Source organism: Malurus melanocephalus, unplaced genomic scaffold (assembly GCF_030028575.1).
Source record: "Malurus melanocephalus ecotype Western Australia unplaced genomic scaffold, MMel_1.1 scaffold_235, whole genome shotgun sequence".
NCBI classification, from domain to species: Eukaryota; Metazoa; Chordata; class Aves; order Passeriformes; family Maluridae; genus Malurus; species Malurus melanocephalus.
In genome coordinates this window covers 1,126,499-1,145,289 of record NW_026623467.1, presented here as the reverse complement: position 1 = coordinate 1,145,289, position 18,791 = coordinate 1,126,499, and the positions used below count along the sequence as shown (strand labels likewise).

The window sequence follows — 18,791 nt, the reverse complement described above, 5'->3', positions numbered from 1 at the left end:
TAGAGGGAACCAAATTTTCTGGTTCAGCTGAGGCACACTGAGCCCTCAGCTAAGGTCACTGGCTACTGACAGATGTCAGCAGCCTGATTCCAAGGTCATGATAAATGTATTCTGACAACCTCAAGGTCTGAACTATTTGATGTTATGGCCCCAGTGCTGTGTGTGCTGGGGCCATCCCTCCGTTCCTGTGCTGATGAAAGCTACCACAAAAATGTCCTATTTCTGTCATATTCTCGACACTGTATAAATCCTGTGGGACAGTTGTATTGACTCACATTTCCTTCAGCTCAAGAAATGCCTGCCCAAGGATATTTCAAAGTTTTCCAAACAAACTTTCCTGCCTGTCTTCTCTGCTCCCCCACTCCCTATAAGGCTGTTTYACAGAAAACCAAAGCGAGTACAAACCACTTACTTAATGTATGTGTTGGCATTTCCCTCTGGAAAGACGTACGGATGTTTCTTCCGAAAGACATGCCCAACACGGCTGCAGGGGATGATTTCCAGGCTCCCTCCGCACATCCACACACGGAAAGAGATTTCTGTAAGAGAAGCAGCTTCAGCATTTTGTCTTTCTGTCCTAGAGCAGTCTGAATCCTGGTGTTAGCTCTTAGTTCATCCTCTGCAACATTAAACTGGGGTAAATCAATTACCAGACGGGCTTTCCTMGGCACAACGGTCTTAAAAGCACATTTCAAAGCTCCTTGCAAGCTGTTTGAAGTCAGCACACTYGAAACCTGCCTCTAGCACAGCAGGTGCTCTCACAATGGTGAGTGTGAGACAGTAAGCAGCTCCTTTTCATACATCGCAGAACCATCTTGCCAGCTCTGTGCCTCCCTTATTACTTCTGCACTGCCTGTTTCAGAGCCACTTCCCTCCAAAGGGCTGCCAAGTTCACCAGGAGAGGCTATGAATTCTCTTCATTGATGACTTCAGCTGCCRTTATCTTTACGAATCCAGCACTGATTATTCAAAGTGAACAGAGAGCTGTGCCTCCATTGCCTGTCCCAAAATGGACAGGAGCTCACCCTGCCCAGGTACCCTGGGCCTTAGAAGCCAATGCTGCAGTMAAATAAGACACACACCTTCACACAAGCAAAAGTCAGCGGTGGGAGGGATTATCCSAAATATCTGGATAAACTGTCAGTATGGGAAATGTCTCCCAGTCACACCAAGTCACCCTGTGGCTGGTCCACGGGGCCCTTCCCAAGGAAAACAAGCCTGCAGCACAACTGACACCAAGAAGTTATAAAGCTCTTGGCAGGGAGCTGGATGAGGTGGGATGGGTAAGCAGAATGGCTGATCTAAATGGGTCCATCTGGTCCTAATGCTTATGAAGCTATGAATCTGCAGCTCTATTGTCAGACAGACATGCTCAGACAGAAGCAGCGTGGCAAAGAAATGAAATTAAAGTTAAAAGGCTTCTGCAGTTCCTTGAATCCTGTTCTATCATCTGTTGACAGTATAGTGCTATATGTAGCAYGTATCTGCTTCAAAATTAATAATTCCTTTTCACACACACCCCCTCTTTAACTGCAGAATTAAGACAAGAGAACACCCATTGACTTTGCCAGCTTGTGCTCCCAGCAGTTTCTCCCTCACATATGCCAGCACAAGGATGGCTTGTCCCGAGGTCAGACGCTGGCAGGACAGGCACCTGTGGCAGGAAGGCCAATTGGGCAGTGTGGACAGGACTCCTCCTCCTCCAGTGCCAGCTCAAAAAGCTTCCACCATCCCTCCAAAAACAGCTCACAGCTCCAGGGAGCAAAGGAGAATTGGAGCCTGGACCTCCAAAGGCTTCTCAGCACACACAGCTGAGCCATGAGTTACTGCAGAGGTGSAATCCACGTTCACACTGCTCCCATYCTGCTCCCAGCACACCCWCCTGCTCCTGAGCTGATGGAAATRSRAGGCTGAAAAGTCTTTTTGCCTTRATGCCTGGGTCCAAAATTCAAGGCTTGATCCCATCCCCAACAGCTGGCCCTGGCAGCAGGGACAAGCAAAGGCAGGGGTGGGAAAGCACAACAGGGAGCAGTGTTCCTTTCCAGAAATTCCCTCCCCTTCCCTTCCCGTCCGTGATTACGTGTAAGAGCTGCCACCAGCACTGGAGCCTCCCCACTTTCCCCAGCACTGGGCATGACCAGGCCAGTGAAACGTGCCCCKGTGCCACATCCTGCTGCTATACTGGGAGCAACCTTAATCACAGCTGTAGGAAATGGGATTATGGCAGCATGGCCACCCTAAGCCACTGCTCTCGGCTCCCCTCACACGTGGCTGCTGCTGCTATCACCCGTCTGTGTGGCACTGCTGYGTCAGCTGGAAGGGGACACAAGGGGACAAGCAGCTGAGCAGCAGTGGAGCACAGTGTGGCTGCTGCAACCTGCCTTCCCCTGCTCTGGTCCTTGTGCTCAGCCTGGGAGGAGAGCAGCTCCCTGATGTGCTAAAAGGGAAGGACTCGTACCCTTCACTCTTGCCTGAGCTTTTTAAAGCCCACTGAAGAGGTGATCTCTGTGTACTGTGAACTGGAATGGGGACACAGGGCACAGGAGATGGTGAYGAGGCTGAAGCTCTCTGCTTTCAGACCAGCTGCACCCTGCAGACCCTGCTCCAGRCCAGCAGAAACAATTAAAGCACAAGTTTCCACAGGTAGGGATGATCCACAGAGCCATCTGTGACAGGTAACAAATAAGGTCTCCAGACAGGCAACCAGGAGCTGTGTGCCATGCAGGCCTGCACTTTTTAGCTGCCACGTTAACCTTGAGTTTGCTTTCCTTTGTCACATGAGGCCCTCGTACACCTTGCAGCACGTTTGGTTCCCAGCCAGTGTACATTTGGTCAGGACCAGCCTCCTGGGGCACAGACCAGTAAGGAAAACCTCTCCTCTGTCAGACGGGCCATAACCAGGCACAAGGAGCACAATGCCTGCTGTCACAGGGCACAGAGAAGCTGCCAGCATGGAGCTTCCCCCAAGACCAGCCTGTCCTGTCACTGTTCATCTCCCAGGAACAGCTCGTGCCGGCTGCTGTCACAGACAAATGACAAGCACAGACAGMCAGCAGGTCAGGCACAGCACAGCAGTCCCTCTCCCCCTCTTCTCCTGTCTAGTTCCCTTTTGGAATGCTTTGTTTGGGCTACTGATCCCGTAGGGGAGGCGGGAGGGCTGCCACTCCCCTCCCAGGTTTCCTCACAGCCACCCCACTCAGATACCTCGGGTCAGTCCAGCAGCAAGATACCCGCCCACAGAGAGAAAGCGTGAAGAGGTGACATTCCTTCTGCCTAACAAGATATAAATACACAAAATATATCTAGAGGGACAAGGCRTGTGAAGGAAACAGCAGTGCCAGGCAGCGGATGGATTGCTGCAAGGCGGCAGCATCTGCTCCCCTGGATGACTGACAGCATCGCTGGATGGGTTAAGACACGAGAGCCTTCCTTCCTGGCCAGCCCCACTCCCAAGAGGTGCAAGCTATTAAAGCCAGGCTCTGCTCTGCCTGCCTGACAGCGAGTGCCTCCCCCTCCTCTCATGAGCACAGTCCATTGTCCTGATCCACAGCACCACTACAGCTTCAAAGGGAGAACAGCCCGGCCTGAGAACAGCCCGGCCCCATCCAGCTGTGCGTGACACCGAGAGCAAGGGACAGGCTGTTACCGCTCTCATGTGCCCTCTYAACTCTGCCTGCACAAGATTTCTTAATGTCCCTCTTGCCCCATGATGAGGGGCAGAGGTGACTGAATTTAGGTCAGCTCRACCCTTCTTTTTGGTGCAGGGAAAGTGACAGTATGACAGAGAGCCTGGCAGCACTCAGGCACCCAGGGATGCAGGAATGGATAAGCAGCCGTGTCACTCTGCCACCTGTTTGGTGCACGCAGATGGAGCGACTGTCTCAGGTACTCTGCAAACTCAAGGTGCCACTGATACTTCAGTTCATAGCTTGGAAACGCTGCCATTAATGAAATAAGACRCACTCTTTGCTTTACCAAGGAGAAAATCAGATCAGAAAGGAACAGGAGGGTGCATGTAGCGTTCTCTCATCTGTTGGTAACATCAAAGSTGAAAACTGTGTGGATTAAGGTATTTACCCACAGAAAATCAAAGCAGCATGGAAGGCAGGCAGTTCCAAGCACCAACAATTGCTCACTTCCCATCATTCATGGTTGYTGGATCCCTCACTCTCCTAAGACCACAACCTATGAATGTAAATGAGGAAAACCACGCAGAACCTTCAAACCAAAGTCCAAAACGACCTTGTATCCATCTGGCACGACTCAGAAAGGGAAGTCAATGCAGAAAGGCACAGGAGGATGAAGAACAACTCACCGAAGTTCTCCCCACCCCAGATGTCCATGGCACTGTCGTACTTGCCCAGGTGGTTGAACCAGGCCTTGTCAATCACAAAGAGCCCCCCAGCGATGATGGGTGTCCTGCAGAATGGGTGAAGGAAAGAGGACACAGCTCAAGCACTGCTGCAGCACCTGCACGCACAGAGGCAGCCCTTCCCTTGGCCTCTTCTTCCACCATCAGGGTGTTACCTGCATATCCTCCTTCTCACCAAGAAAAGCACAAAACACCTCAAAATGCATCTGAGCTTTTCTTTCAGCTGCCTTGGTGTTTTGCTGTCAATCATAAATTGCCTGGCACTTAATGACTGGCTAATGCACCCGTCAGCACAACTCCTACAAGCCCAAAGTTCACAGMCCTGATTGTAGGCTTCGGCATCAAAAATGCACTTAGCACTCGGGGGTTATTCACTCAGACGGGCTTTTTGCCTGGAGCCAGCCTATTAAGAGCACCATTCCACGGGGGGAGAGGAAGGCAGAGCCAATTCAGAAGGGCTTTTTAAAAGCCATCACTAGCTGTGTGATCTTTATTTCAAACCAGGGTGATTTTCCTTTCTTTGGATTAGCTAAGAAAGCTGCACAGAGAAGGTCCGTGGAGGAGGGGAGGGCAGACAGAAGACAGCTTGAGGACTCTTGCTGTTTGCTGGCACGAGTGCTGTCTCCATTCACTGGGAGGGATGTGGATCATCAGYGTAGGCTTGGGAGGAGCTGGGGTGACTGCTGTGCCCAGGCTAATCCCCACCATGCCCTACACTGCAGAGTGACCAGGAATGCCAGGCCAGCCTTTGGGAAGCCAGTGAGAGCTCGTGTGAACAGCAGCACCCTAAGGAGAAGCTGTGTCTTTCTCCCCTGGGAGCCATCGAGGCCCCAAGCTTCCCTCAGYACTTTCTCTCCCCCATGTCCAGCTGGGGCTGCAGACACCAGCACCAGGCTTGCTGCCAGCACACATTTCCAGCAGAATGAAGGATTCCCTCCATCCCACAGCTTCAGGACAGATGACAKCTCTCCTGTTCAGCTTTGCCCCCTCTCCTGCACACCCCCCATTGCTGAGGGGTTCTCAGCAAGGTCCAGAAGAGCAGTGCTGAGGGAAGGCTGGGTTAGACACCACACTGGACCATGTGGGCTGAGGACATGGCAATTATTTTTAGTGGTAGCTGAGCCGAAAGAAGCAGTACCCTACAGCACTGGGCTTTTCCCCTAACCATAACCCTCAGCACTACCAAAACCCCAGTAACCATAAATATATCCTTTCTTTCCTTGTGGCATTCTCAGGCTTCAGTGCTGGAAGGTGAAGCTGTACTGCAAATCCCAGGCCAGCCAGGAGCTCGCTAGAGTTATCAGAAGTTCAGAGCTGTCCTGAAAGGAACAGCACACTGCTCCAGTGCAGGGGGACACACATGAGGTCACATGAGATGCCTGTCCCACCCCACGTTAGCCTCCCTCCCCCTCCTGACTTACTTAATGGGTTCGGTGGGATCAAGTCGTTTGGCTTTCTGCTCCGGGGAAAGCTGCTCCCATTTGAAATGCAGACTCCAGTCAAAACCTAAAACCAAAGTAGAGAAGTGCCCTGGAGAAATTAGAAACTGATACGGATTAGGAGGCGATGCAGGCTTCAGATGCTGTGTTTGATGGAGCATTTCCCCCACTTCCACATGACACACGCCACAGAGATGCAGCTCCTGGGAGAAGAGCCCAATGCCCAACGTATTTTACTACTACACAGGAGCAAGAAACAACACAGTGCATTACCATTGCAAAGKCAAGTGCTCCAAAGGCAGGAAGAGTCAGAATTAAAGCTGCTGCTGAAACCTCACTGAGTCCCCCCGCGCACAGAGAAACACGCTCCGATGGATACCGTGCGCTACAAATAGCACAGGCATACTAATAAGCACTACACTCTCATCCTCCACTTGCTGCCCAGMCATCCCCCATGCCCTCCTGTCGCTTCCAGCACTGCCCAGGGTGGCTCTGACGTGTCCCTTGTTTCCCGCTTGGCTGCCTCATCCACTGCAGCGAGCACATTGCTCACGCCACACTTACCTGAGCGGAGCAGTGGGGGAGCAGCCAGCGGGGAGCGCTGAGCAGCGCTGATGTGCTTTTTTGTGAGCAAGAGACAGGCATGGGGCAAAGCCAACACCTCCTGAGGCCAGTGCACATTCCCACCATGGAATGGATGCCCAGGGGACATGCACATAGTGGGACTCACCTCCTCTGAGGTCCGAGGAAGCTGCCACGTAGGCAAAAGTGTCCAGGTTGATGATATCGATAACGGGGCTGACCACACGGGTGGGATCCTGCAAAGCAGAAGRGAAAGGAGCTGTGACTTCAGATGACACCACTCAAACTGGGCAAGGGTCTCCAAACTSCTGGAGACACCAAGTGGCTGGAAACACTGGTCTTATTCGGGGTTGCCAGGGACAAGTGCCCATCACTGCCTCCACCTCCTCAGGCTGTGCCTGTACTTGGCACCCAGCTGGGCTGGATGCAAAGCTCCTTCTGCCTTCTGCAAATTCACCAAAATACTCCCTTTTCACCTCCCTTAAATACTTTTAACCGGATTTCAGAAGTCAAGTGACAAACAGGCAATTGAAATGACAGAGGGAAAACACAGCCAAACAACTTAAATATAGGTATTTTTTAAAATGCACCAACTACGGCAATACAGTTAGATTTGCCAAAGGTGTGAAAGGGTTAAAAGGACCTGATTTATTCAAAATAGTTGGTGGTGATTTAATTAACATCTTGTTATGGGCAAAGAGATTATACAAACAGTTATGAACAAAAATATCTACAGGAGGAAGAGACTCTGACAGCTTTGACTGGTCTCTTATCTCCCTTTTTCTTTTCAAAAATCCCAAACTCCAATTATAGCTCAAACTTCAAGGTTTTACCCTCGCCAGATCAAATTGTTTTTTCACAGCTATACAAAGGGAAGCATCTGAGCACACACACAGGCTTGCTCTCTCACTGGGGAAAGACTTTGTTTTAGAAATTAGTCCTGACAAAGAAGCATTCAAATGCAGCTCTAGAAAGAAGCAACCAAAGGCCATGAGCTGGGAGCTGGACTAGAGCTGATTTTCCAGCTGAGCATGACAAATACTTGGTATTTCTGTAACAGGGTCCAGCCAGGGGYCTCACCATCACCTTCTGTGAGTCAAACACCTCACTGTTGGGCAAGGTGTGCTGTACCTCTGCACGGGCAAGCACAAGTCACGTCCAAGCACCATGAGCCTTTCAAATCCACCAAACCCACGGTGGCTGCTGCACAGTGCCCCCCAAGCTGCCACAGCTCTGTACAGCCAAGCAGCCTTTCACTGCCTGAGGGAAGGGGAAAGGCTTTAAGCAAAGCACCTGCTTTGTGTGCTGAACAGTGTAGGGAAAGGGTGGCATCCCCTCATTCAAAGCTTGCCCCTCAAGCACCTCACTGGTGGGCACTTCTAACCAGCTGACACTCACCCCCAGTTTCCATTCCACTGCTACTCACTGCACAGCACAGCTTCTTGTAAGAAAATCCCCCTCACATCTGGGCTGAGTTGCACTACTGCAAAATGCTAACCTTGAGCAGGGCTGTCTTCACCCTGCCTCACTTTCCCTGCCACGTCCTGGGAACATTTATATTTACTCAGCTTTCGTGAAGGTCTCTCTGACCCTCAAAAGAAAAGCACGGCAYGCTCAAGAGCACAGCGCTGTTGTTGCTATGATTTATTTTGGGCTGAACACCAGATCTTATTATAGGCAGCTTCATCTTTCTGKTTTTTTTTGATACCCACCCATGCCAGGGCATGTTAATATTAACAACACCCAGACCTTCAATCCTCTTTCATAAACCTGACAATTCATTTCTGCAACGCACTTCTCAAACACACCAATGTATGGATCTAAATCAACAGGGAAAAACTCTGAAAATKGTCCTGAAGGTAACAGATACATTTCAGCCTCGGAGAAGGATCTTGGCTGCAGCTTAGCTCCCAGAYTCTACATCCTGACCTTCTAATGGTCAACAAAAAGGGCCACAGTTGCTCCTCTGGCCCCACAGCAGGATTAGGCAAAGATTAGGTTGCCCCTCATGTGCCTCCTCCTTCCCAGGAAAGCACCAGACTGGGGGAGTTATTTGAGCTGGGGGTCACCATTCACTGGTTCATCCCAGTGCTGTTTGCAAATCCAGTTTTGGGGCCCGCTTGTTGAGTCATACTGTAAAAATACCTCGGGACGGATKATTACATTTTTAGAAAAGTTACTCAGTTGAAGTGCACCATTAATGGCTTTAGAAATATTTGCTCCTTAAGTTAAAATAAGAGCCCAGGCCCACACAGTCTCAACCATGTGTCTGCAAACACCCCGGKGCGAGAGTGTGACCATCACTGCTGCTCCCTGAGACAATCCCTCTCCCAGGAAACCCTCAGCCCTGGGAAAGCTGGGCTTGGGGCTYGAGGGGCACCTCCACATGGGTGCAAGGTGGCACACATGGCTCTGGCACTGCCCACCATGGAGAGCTGMAGGAAGAGCAGCTCTGGCTGAGGAAATCAGGGAAGGGATGCGTGGGGTGGCTGGGCTGCGGTGCAAAAGCCGTGGCCGTGCTTTGAGGCACTCACWGCTCATCAGCTGGGAACTTACACCACATCAGCTCAAAACAGACTGTTCCCAGGAGCAACAGAGTGAGGAAATGCTCTTCCCAGGCAGCTGATCCTCCTGGAGCAGCTGGACAGGGAGCCCACCTCTTGAGCACAGCCTGAAGGTGGCAGCAGTAACATTTCATACACTTCACTGGTCAATGCTCCAACCCTGCTGGCAAGGGACGGTGGRCCTGGGGAGGAGGGTGAGGACTCTGCCCTCATCCCACAGCTTCTGCGAGCAGACAAAAAGCAGGCGAGCAGGACCCCTCTGGCTTTGCAGTCCCTCGACGCTTTTTGTAGCACATCTCCCTCGCTGCCTGAGACTGCAGGTTGCTGGGCAAGGTCAGGGCAGCAGGAGCAGCAGTGCAAGCTTACAGAGCACCTTACTGCCAGCYGGGGAAAGATTCAATCCAGAAGAGTTCACAGAGGTGATGTGTGCACTGATGCTGCACTCAGACCATGAGGCACTGAAACTCATACGCTGATGCTGCACATGGCATCCACACTCAGCCACCCAAGGGTGCCAAACATGGGGCACTGGCCCAGAGTTGTGTGCGAAAGCAGATCTGCTGCCCCCTTCCTGCTGCCTCCACTGCCCTTCTCCTGATGGAAAGCTCAGCTTGGGAAAGGGGCAATTAYTCTGGATACTCCTTACTGAAGCACAGCAGGGCTTTGGCAGAGAATGAGGAATGGCTGCCTTAAGAAAGCTCAATGGAACAAGTGATGCTGTGAAGTTTAGCCGTGAATCCCACCCTGGACAGGCCAGCTTTGAGACTGCAGTGAGATGTCACAGCATGTGCCCTCATAACCCTACCAGAGCCCCGATCGATAACAYGAGCAGACCATTCTCATTACATTTCCATCTGTCAGCAGCTCCATGGCCCAGCCTGCACACCGAGGTTGGGACCTCTCCAGCTCTGGCTGTGCTATGAGTGCCAGCAGCACCACCCATGCTGCCACAGGGGAGGGACCTGACCTGGTGCTGTGCTCCCCTGTGCCACCCCCTCGCTGACACACACAGGGGATGCACACCTGGCACAGCCATCACACCTGCAGGGGTGAAAAGCAGGATGCCCTGGGTGAGGGGCAGCATGAACACCAGCCAGGCAGTTTCTCCATGACCCAGCACCTCCGTTTCCCCTTGCTCCTCAGCTGTGCTTATGTCAGTGTAACTCAATAGTTTCAAAAGTGCTGAGTAATTAACACCAGCAATCAGGAGCCAGAGGTGTGCAAGGGTGAAAGAGCGAGGCATGGCACTGGAGCTGARGGCTTCAATCCCTGCACCCTGTGCCAGCAGGTCACGGGCACAGAGGTGCCCTGACTCGAGTGACAAGGCGCCAGCAGCCTCTGTGYGCACGTCTGGCAAGAGAGTCGCCGCCAGAGAGAGACGAATGTCATTGTCTGCTCCAAAATCAGCAGAATTTAAATCCTATTAAATCAATTTATTAGCGCTTAATTTGCATTAAATTAAATTCGGCCCCTATTCAAGGAGCCGTCACTCCCTTAAATCATCATCACTGAGCATTTTACATGAGCCTAATTAAAATCTCTGCTGGAGCACTGCCCACGTATTCCCCTATCACCACTCAACCTGTGCTTGCCAGTGAGAGTCCCACTGCCCCGGGAGACACCTCACCCCACTCACCCACATGCWGCCCCAGTCACACAGCCACCACACCTGGTGACCTGCCTGCTGGGTGGAGGAAGACCAGAACACGCCACTTTGTACCCCAAAAGGCCCCTCTGTACCCCTTCCTTGGATGCCTGCATGCATTGGTTATGGCCGGATGGTCATACCCACTGAGAGGAAGAAGAGAGACACGGACGATGCACCCCCCGAGGGTGACTGCAGTCCCTCAGAAACACTCACCTCTTTGATCCTCTGCAGCAGAGGGAGCAGCCAGTCCTTATTCACCTCGCAGTGACTGTCCAGGAAGGTCAGGACGCTGGCTTTTGCCACGTCTGCCCCTCGGATGCGGGAGCGGATCAGACCTGTGCAGGGACACACCACATCAGTGCTGCCCACATGGCCRGGCAACATCCCCAGGCTGCTCCAGCAGGGTCTCCTGCTTCTCCTGGGTTTTGACCTGCCTAAATCCCACTCAGATAAAACATGGCCCAGGCTCCTTGTCTCCTTCCCAGCGCTGCAAGGTATGTCAACCAATTCCTAAGATCCCCAAAGCAAATAAATGGCTCCACCAAGGTCGTTGATTTATGGCATTTATGCCAATAAGTAGTTTGCACAATTAGTTCTGCTGTCACCTTCTGGGACAAAACATGATTCAAAATGCTTTCATAACCCTCTGCAGGCAACAAATCTATCACAGATGTGAGGCAGTAAGGAATGGGCATGGGGAGATGAGGCTGGGAACACCCTGTGACAGAATTAAGCTTTTCTCGGACTGCTAACTTTCTCCTGCTGCGATATCTTCTGTGTCCCAGTGACCCCAAGATCTCTCTCCCACCCTGGGAGCACTGCTGATCTCCAGCTCAATGGGAACACATTTTCTACCAAAGATGCTTGGGTCATCAGGGCCCTGATGGTGAGCTTGGACTCATTTGAAGATGGGAATGGATTGCTGCATTTGTTTGTGAGAACAAAAAATTAATAAAGAGGGAGGTCATGGAAAGCACACATGGATTCCACACTAGACTCTCTGGCAAGACCACTGCTCTTAAAGATGCCCTGTTCCTACCTATGCAGGAGTTAACCAGCTGCCCAGAGCTGCTCCTGCCTGCAGTGGATGCTCAAAGGAACCATGGCAWAAGGAGATGGAATTCTGGCAAACAAGAGGAGACACAGGTGACTCAAGCAGAGCAGGACCTCTTTATGGAGCAGAAACAGTGGCAATAGAAGGGGACAGAGAGGCAGATGAAGAGGACAGGATTTTAAGGAGCAACCACAGATCAGGTCCATGCAGGAGGTCACTGGCTTTCATATTAAAATTCCCTTGGGGAAAGGGGTCAAGGAACAGCCTCTGAGCAGAAGAGAGGACAGGTGAACAAAGCCTCGAGCATCCAGCATTTGCCAMGGTTTCCTCCTGCAATGCAGACTATCCCTGTATCTCTCTCTGTGACTCCTAAGGTCTTATGGGTTAAGTCTTTTCTTCTTCACCCACCCCTGCCCTTCCAAATCCTGGCAGCCCCTGAGGGACACACTTTAAGTMATGTATGAAGCAAGGCAAGGTTGAGTTGCCATGTTCTGATTTATAGAGCATCAATAATATCCACTGCTGGAGATGAGCTCACATGTACCCCTGAAACACAGGGGACAAACGTGAGGAGCAGGTCTGTGGAGACCTCTCTCAAGCTCCTGTCAAAGCAGGAATGTCACTTTCATCTTTGGGCCTGATGCCACCCTGTCACCAGACCTGCAGAGCTGAAACCYTCTGCTGAAAGAATCCACAGAGAAAAAAACACCTCCACTCCTCAAGCCTCCTCAACCCAACTCTGGCCTGAACTCACATCTTGGAACTGCAGCACGAAAAAACTTCRTTTTCTGTTCTCCTAATACTGCAAAGCAGGATTACAGGGAATAATTCAGGCTACAGGGAACGGGAAGAYGTCTCAAAAGGTTGCCAGCAGCAGCCCAGTAGGACACACATTCATCCTCCATAGAGCCCTTCTTAATCTCTAAAATATAATTAATTATTACAAAAAAAAAAATCCCACAGAAGCAGCAGGAGCAGATCTTCTCCCTTTCATTAGAGCAAACATCTTTACAAATAAGACCCGGGGCTTTGTTTTGCCTGTTCTAATTTTCTGGCTAATAAGCCACAGCTGAGCCTCACTGGATATCTTAATAGTCCCATCTTTTTCAGCAAGAGAGAGGAGATCCATTTTAAATCCTAGCCCTTTATCATAGTTCCTCTTATCAGAAGTTCTCAGGAGTCACTGACCTCTCTTGTTGACCACTCCACAAAGGTTCCCACCTGGCTCCATCACTCTCACACCTCCCARAATGTGGGTTTGTGGGCAGGCAGCTCTTACCTTCTCGCCGTCCATTCCTCAAGCACTTCACCTTGGGGAGCTGGCCCAGCAAGCGGCAGTCRTCAGCTTGGGAAACACAAAGGGAGGACATGTCAGCCTCAGCCCTGACAGTGGCTCTGGCACAGAAATGGGGACTCCTGGGAGAGACTGGGAGCAGGGAAAGGACCCTGTGCTGCACTGGTTGATGGCTTGTTAGGGCAATTGCATTGCTGGGTCACAGCAGCCTTACCACCCAGCTTGTGAGCATAAATTGGGACTGGCAGAGCAGCATTTTTCATAAAATTAGTGTAAATTCAGCAGATTTACACTGAGAGCAGCTGAATTATGCTCTAAAATCAGCACAGAAAAGTTGTGGTTCAGGTCAGAATCTGAATTTCTGCACATTAATGCAAATGACTATTTTTGGTAGCTGCAAAGCAACGCACAAGCTGTTGATGCGTGTCTGCCTGACAGGGCAGGAGCTTCCCGTGGTGGCCTGGAGCCTTCAGCAAGGAGAAAGGGATGCTGAGAGAGAGCCCTGTGGAGCAGCTGTGGCTGCTCATGCCCCAGGCAACAGCTCCAAGGGACAAAAAGACCTGACAGCCACCTACACCTGAGCTARGGAGGTCCTGCAACACCACACACAGCCCCACGATCCCTCCTTACCCAGATTTCTGCCAGCAAAGTGAATGAGGTGTACCCATCACAGCCCCCTCCACCTCTACACACCCACACTATGACCTCCACAACCCCTTCACGGTTCTCACCACTCTGCCTCTTCTTCCTGGGCACTACAGAGGTGTGTGCCCCAACCCCTGCACCCATACCCCCACTCCAAAAATCTCTTGTCAGCAAGACATCGCTGCACCTACACCCCTAAAAATTCAGGGACAGAGCTGGAACAGGGCAGCAGAAGTGGCAGGGCTTGGCTATGGACTCACAGTGAAAATCTGCTGGGCATAGTGGGAACTCAGTGCTGCAGAACTGTATCCCGGTGAATAACAAGTCAGCAGGCAGAGAGAGGTGAGAAACGAGACACAACTGGGCATGAGATAAAAGCACTAATTGCTTGGGGTGGGTTGCAGGGAAAAAACTGACCATGTGTGCGTAGTGTATTATGCAAATGCATGTATTTTATGTAAATGCATGCAGAGCAGATGCCAGCAGGCTCAGACTATCACAGGGAAGAAGATGTCAGAGAGCTGAGAAGCACCGAGTAGCTGAGGGCTGCCCTCAGTTACACAGSAAAGGGGCTCCCCCTCTGGTGCCCTGGGATGAGTTAAAACCCAGCCCAGCTCCTCTGCCTGGCTCACAGCACCTGGCAGGCTGTGACAGGGGAGCTGCACTCCCACAAACCTGCTTCCATCCAGCAAAGCAATGGAGTCATTTGGACTCAGCCTACTGAGCCAAACAGCCAGGATTTACTTCCTCCACCCTCCAAAAATCCTGCTCTGCTGTTCTCCAGGGCAGCTCAAGTCCCTGCACCTGCTTCTTCTCCCTGTCACAGCCGTTCTGCTGGTTCCCAGACCTGCCCAGCCAGCTCACCCCATGTGCTGGAGCTGCTCCAGGGCTCRCCATAATCACAGCAGCTCCTTCCCCCAGCTCCAGCAACTTCCCAGGGAGGTGTCAATGCCAAGAAGTGGGTCTTGTGTGAAATCTGTCCCTAATGCTCTCTGAGGCAGTGCCTATTTATAACATCCAAGAGCAAAGCCTAGATCCATTTTTTAAAGAAACCTATCTGGTTTTGTTTTCACATCCCCAAGTAAACAGCTTTATTTTGCAGCTCYTCGAAACGTAAGTGCCACAGACCASTCAGCCAGTTTATCATCCTTTTCATGCCTGAGAYGGTATTTTTTGAGCACTTACTCTGGGCACCTGGATCTTCAGCTCCCCCATCACACCRGGAAGGGTGTTTAGCTGTGGTGGTTCCCTGGGAGCCTCTGGAGCTTCAGCTACCTTCAGTTGGAGCTCAGAGCTATTGATTTCCCTCGAGTCACACTATTAACTGGGAGGGAACAGTGAGAAGATGCCGGCTGTCTCTGGGGTGCACAACGCTATTTATGGTGCACCTCAAAAAMGGGAAACCCATGCAGGGAATCCTCTTTCCATGGGTGAAAGAATGAAAAAAAACAAACCAGAGCTGCTGACCACCCACTTGAATGTCTGTGGAACACATCCACAGGGTCAAGAGGGTCAGACTGTCATTGTCCCACGCAATTCCAGTGGGGTCAACCCAGAACGGCCTCTGGCTGCAGCTGAAAACCAAATCAAACAAACCACGGCCGTGGTGRGATACAACCGTGTAAGGATTGGATTCACGTCTACTGGGCATAAAAACGATTTGCCACGCGCTTTTCTTGCATTATTTTCGTGAGGAGAGGTTGGATCATTTGGAATTTGAATTATACTCGTGGCAATGGAAACCCGGCACAGCAGGGTTTGCTCTTCACAGCTACAGAGCTTTAAATTCCTTTCCACTCCAGCAGACTCTCCCCCACCTCAGCACAAATCCCAGGCCCTCACAGGCTTTTTGGCCCCTTGCTTTTAACAGGGAAAGGGTCACTTACGATCATCACTGAAGTCATCCACGAGTATGATTTCATGGACGAGGTGCACTGGGGTGCGGTTCAGCACGCTAAGGAATGAAGAGAGAAAATCCATGACCAACTTAAAAWCCCAGCAAATGGAGTGGAAAAGCTGAGGAACTGACCCCCTGCTAAAGCACAGAAGACCAGGCTTGGATTTCCAGAAAGGATATACTAGGTAAGACCCAGAAACCACTCCCCACCACCCCTCAGTAATCTACAGTGCCTGCCCATTACCTCCCTGTAGCCGGATCTAAGAGCCAAGCTCTGTATTCCTGGGAAATAGCCAAGATACACCCTTTTCACCTCTGTGAGCAAAAGCAGAACCCCATGTAAAGCCAGGAAAAACTGACTTTTTTCTTTTCTAAATTGCACCAAGATTCCTAACGGGGCTTACAGCAAAGCTGCCRTCACCTCTCCACCTCCTCTGGGGTTAATGATACGGTGTCTAGCGACAGCAGGGCCAACACAGAGAAAATTACCCAGCTCAAACCCATCTTTACACAGCTCACAGCTGTGGCAGGACAACTCCCGTTTTTATCCAGGAACTGATTGTGTTTTGGAGGCTGCCGAGAGGATAAGAGCAGGGTTGGAGCCCACCCAGGTAATGAGAGAGAGAGAGAGGCTGGAGGATGTGGCTCACAGCTTCCTCCGTGTGGACAGACACTGGGAAACATGGCACAAAGCTACAATCCTCCCTTAATTACACCACCAAGGGTTATTATTGTTATTATTAAAAAGTCTAGACCCGCTCTTTCCCTTTCTCTCACAGTGCAGGGGTTGTGGATTTGTTGCACTGACTCCCGCGATTTCATCTCCAAATAAACACCAGTGCACGAGTCACCCTGACACACAATACATGGAGTTGCAGTTGCTACTACACGTGCTCAAAATCCTGCCCCAGCAAAGGGTCAAGGCTGTCTGCTTGACAGCAGATGCCCCAGGGCATCCCAGAAGTCTTCTAAGTGCTTGAGTTGGGCTTTGATAATGCCAGTCAGGTTGTACAGGCTTTCACAGCATTTTAACCTCTTTGCCTTCATCCTGAGCACAGTTCCTTTTCCACACAGGATTTAAAATCTCCCCAAATTTCCCATCTTCAGACCTCCCACTGGCATAAAAGGGCAGTCATCCAACTAGCTAACAATGCTGCAAGCCCCTAATACTGCCAAATCCTTATGAACAGGCTTTTCCCTGTCTCTCAGGCTCCCAAAAGCAGGCAAAAAGAAGCCTGGAATTCTGGAAAAACCTRGCCCAGACCCCAGTGAGGAGAGCTACAAAGGGCAGAAGCCCCAGGGGACTTGGGAGCCACAGAGCCAGRTGTCAAAAAATGCAGCCCATCCCAGGCAGGGGGTTCCCCTCTGCCAGGTGGCACTCCCACCCCTCAGGGTGCTGGAACTACAGCCCTGCACAAAGAAAAAGTTGAACTGGATTTTTCTGGGAGGCATCCAGGAAACCCAAAGGCAGATGATGGAAACAGAATCATAGAGTCAGAGAATGGTTTGGGTTGGAAGGGACCTTAAGGATCATCCAGTTCCAATCCTACTGCCATGRGAAGGGACATMTTCCACTAAACCAGGGTGATCAATGCCCCATCCAACCTKGCTTTSGACACTTCAAGKGAATGSGCATCTACAACTTCTCYGGGCAACTCAYGGTAAAGAATTTCTTCCATATATAATGAATCCTTTCTCCATGCTGGTTTTTCTTTTCCCTCAGCWGAAATCCTCAAAAAAAGGGGGTTTTCTATCAAACCAGAGTGGGTAAGCCTGGCACCTCCCTTGAAGAGATCCTCAAAAATCACTTCCAAGCATTCCTTTCCCTGGAAACACAATCCCTGCCTCTTCCAATTTCAGAATCTTGACAAAAGCCATTCTTTCCCCGGCTTCAGATGCCTTGCATGTTAATGTTGGGAGGAAGGGAAAGTCACTGATCCCTAAGCAACAGTCATCAGCTGCTGTGGCCACCCCGACACCACTTTGGCTYGTGCCAAGCAGAATAAGACAACACYCCCTCTCCAACAYTCACAGCCTGCATGAAGCACTGGGAAAAAAGTGCCTAAATGCCCCTCCTCCTGCTGGGGCACACAGAACAATTTACATGTGCCGTTTTCACCTGTCAAGTGTGGGGTTTTTTTTTAATTATTGTTATTAATAGGCTTGTTATTTTTTAGAAATCCCCATACGCGAGAGCTGAGTTCAGCAAATTACCGTAGCCGAGCAYCAGCAGACAGAGACAGGAGAGCAATATCACGCTCACTGGAATATTTAACAAGTGTTGATTGCCTGGAAACCTAACTCTGTGAAACCTGCAGGAAAGAGGCAGGCTGGTAAAAAAGCCAGCAAAAKAAATAAATAACCCACGGAGAGCGGGAGGGAAGGAGGCAGCGGGCAACTTGGAACATYCAGGGCCTGCCTCTGCCTGGTGTCTCCTGTAGATGTGGCTGCCAGAAATGCAGTGTAGGGCTTAACTCTAKGGGAAGGTGGCTGCAAAGGGGCTGATTCTGCTTTTGCTGGCACCAGCCAGAGTAACTCAGCCCAAACCGTGGCACTGGGCTGTGTAGACTGGGGCCTGGGCTCCAAGCAGTACTCAATCCCTTAGAACTCYTGCCAGGGCACCACTCATGGGAAAAAATGGACCATTTCCAAGGCTCTGGGCTGAGGAGAGGTGCAGCCCAATGCYTGCTCAGAGGCACACTCCAACTGTTCCCAGGTTGAGCAGTTTGCTGCCAACTCTGTGCCTGGGTTTGCCACCCCATAAATCAGGGGGATCACCGCTGAATGCCAACAGTGGCTACCTGTGGAACTGACCAGAGCGAGGGAGAAAAGGCCAGCATGCTGACTCACATCTCCTGGGACTCCTCTGGCTCCATAARCCATCACCATTCCATGGGGTTAATGCCAGACACCACAGTGGGTGACAGAGCATCCTCTCACCTGTACCATCACAGCCCTCTCCCATCAAATCCTTGTGGGACTCACTCACCATGAAACACTTTGCCAAAACTTGAGCAAACAACTCACTGTGGYGAGGGTGGTCCAAAGTGGGACCTGATGTCCACTGGTTTCAGTGCACTCTGAGCTCATTATTGTCCCTGGAAATCAGTGCACAGACCCCAGCAACCCCAAAACTGCAGCTAAACCAAGGGCCACTTCATGCAGGCACAGAGAGATCCCCAGCAAAGCCAAATCCTACACCTGCAGCCCCCTTCCCAACACAGCCTGCATCCCAGCAAAGCCAAATCCTACAACTGCAGCCCCCTTCCCAACACAGTCTGCGTCCCAGCAAAGCC

General features: G+C 51.1%; 1 protein-coding gene across 1 annotated transcript in view; it reads right to left on the bottom strand.

The window, feature by feature from the left end:
- GALNT14 (polypeptide N-acetylgalactosaminyltransferase 14) overlaps positions 1-18,791 on the bottom strand; it is a 92,861-nt gene that overhangs the window by 16,125 nt on the left and 57,945 nt on the right. The window contains exons 4-10 of the mRNA XM_057374890.1: positions 15,485-15,552; positions 12,939-13,004; positions 10,819-10,940; positions 6,542-6,629; positions 5,794-5,878; positions 4,316-4,419; positions 413-539 (exon numbers count right to left, since the gene is read on the bottom strand). Coding sequence (XP_057230873.1) covers positions 413-539; positions 4,316-4,419; positions 5,794-5,878; positions 6,542-6,629; positions 10,819-10,940; positions 12,939-13,004; positions 15,485-15,552 — 660 coding nt within the window. The remainder of the gene's footprint in view (positions 1-412; positions 540-4,315; positions 4,420-5,793; positions 5,879-6,541; positions 6,630-10,818; positions 10,941-12,938; positions 13,005-15,484; positions 15,553-18,791) is intronic.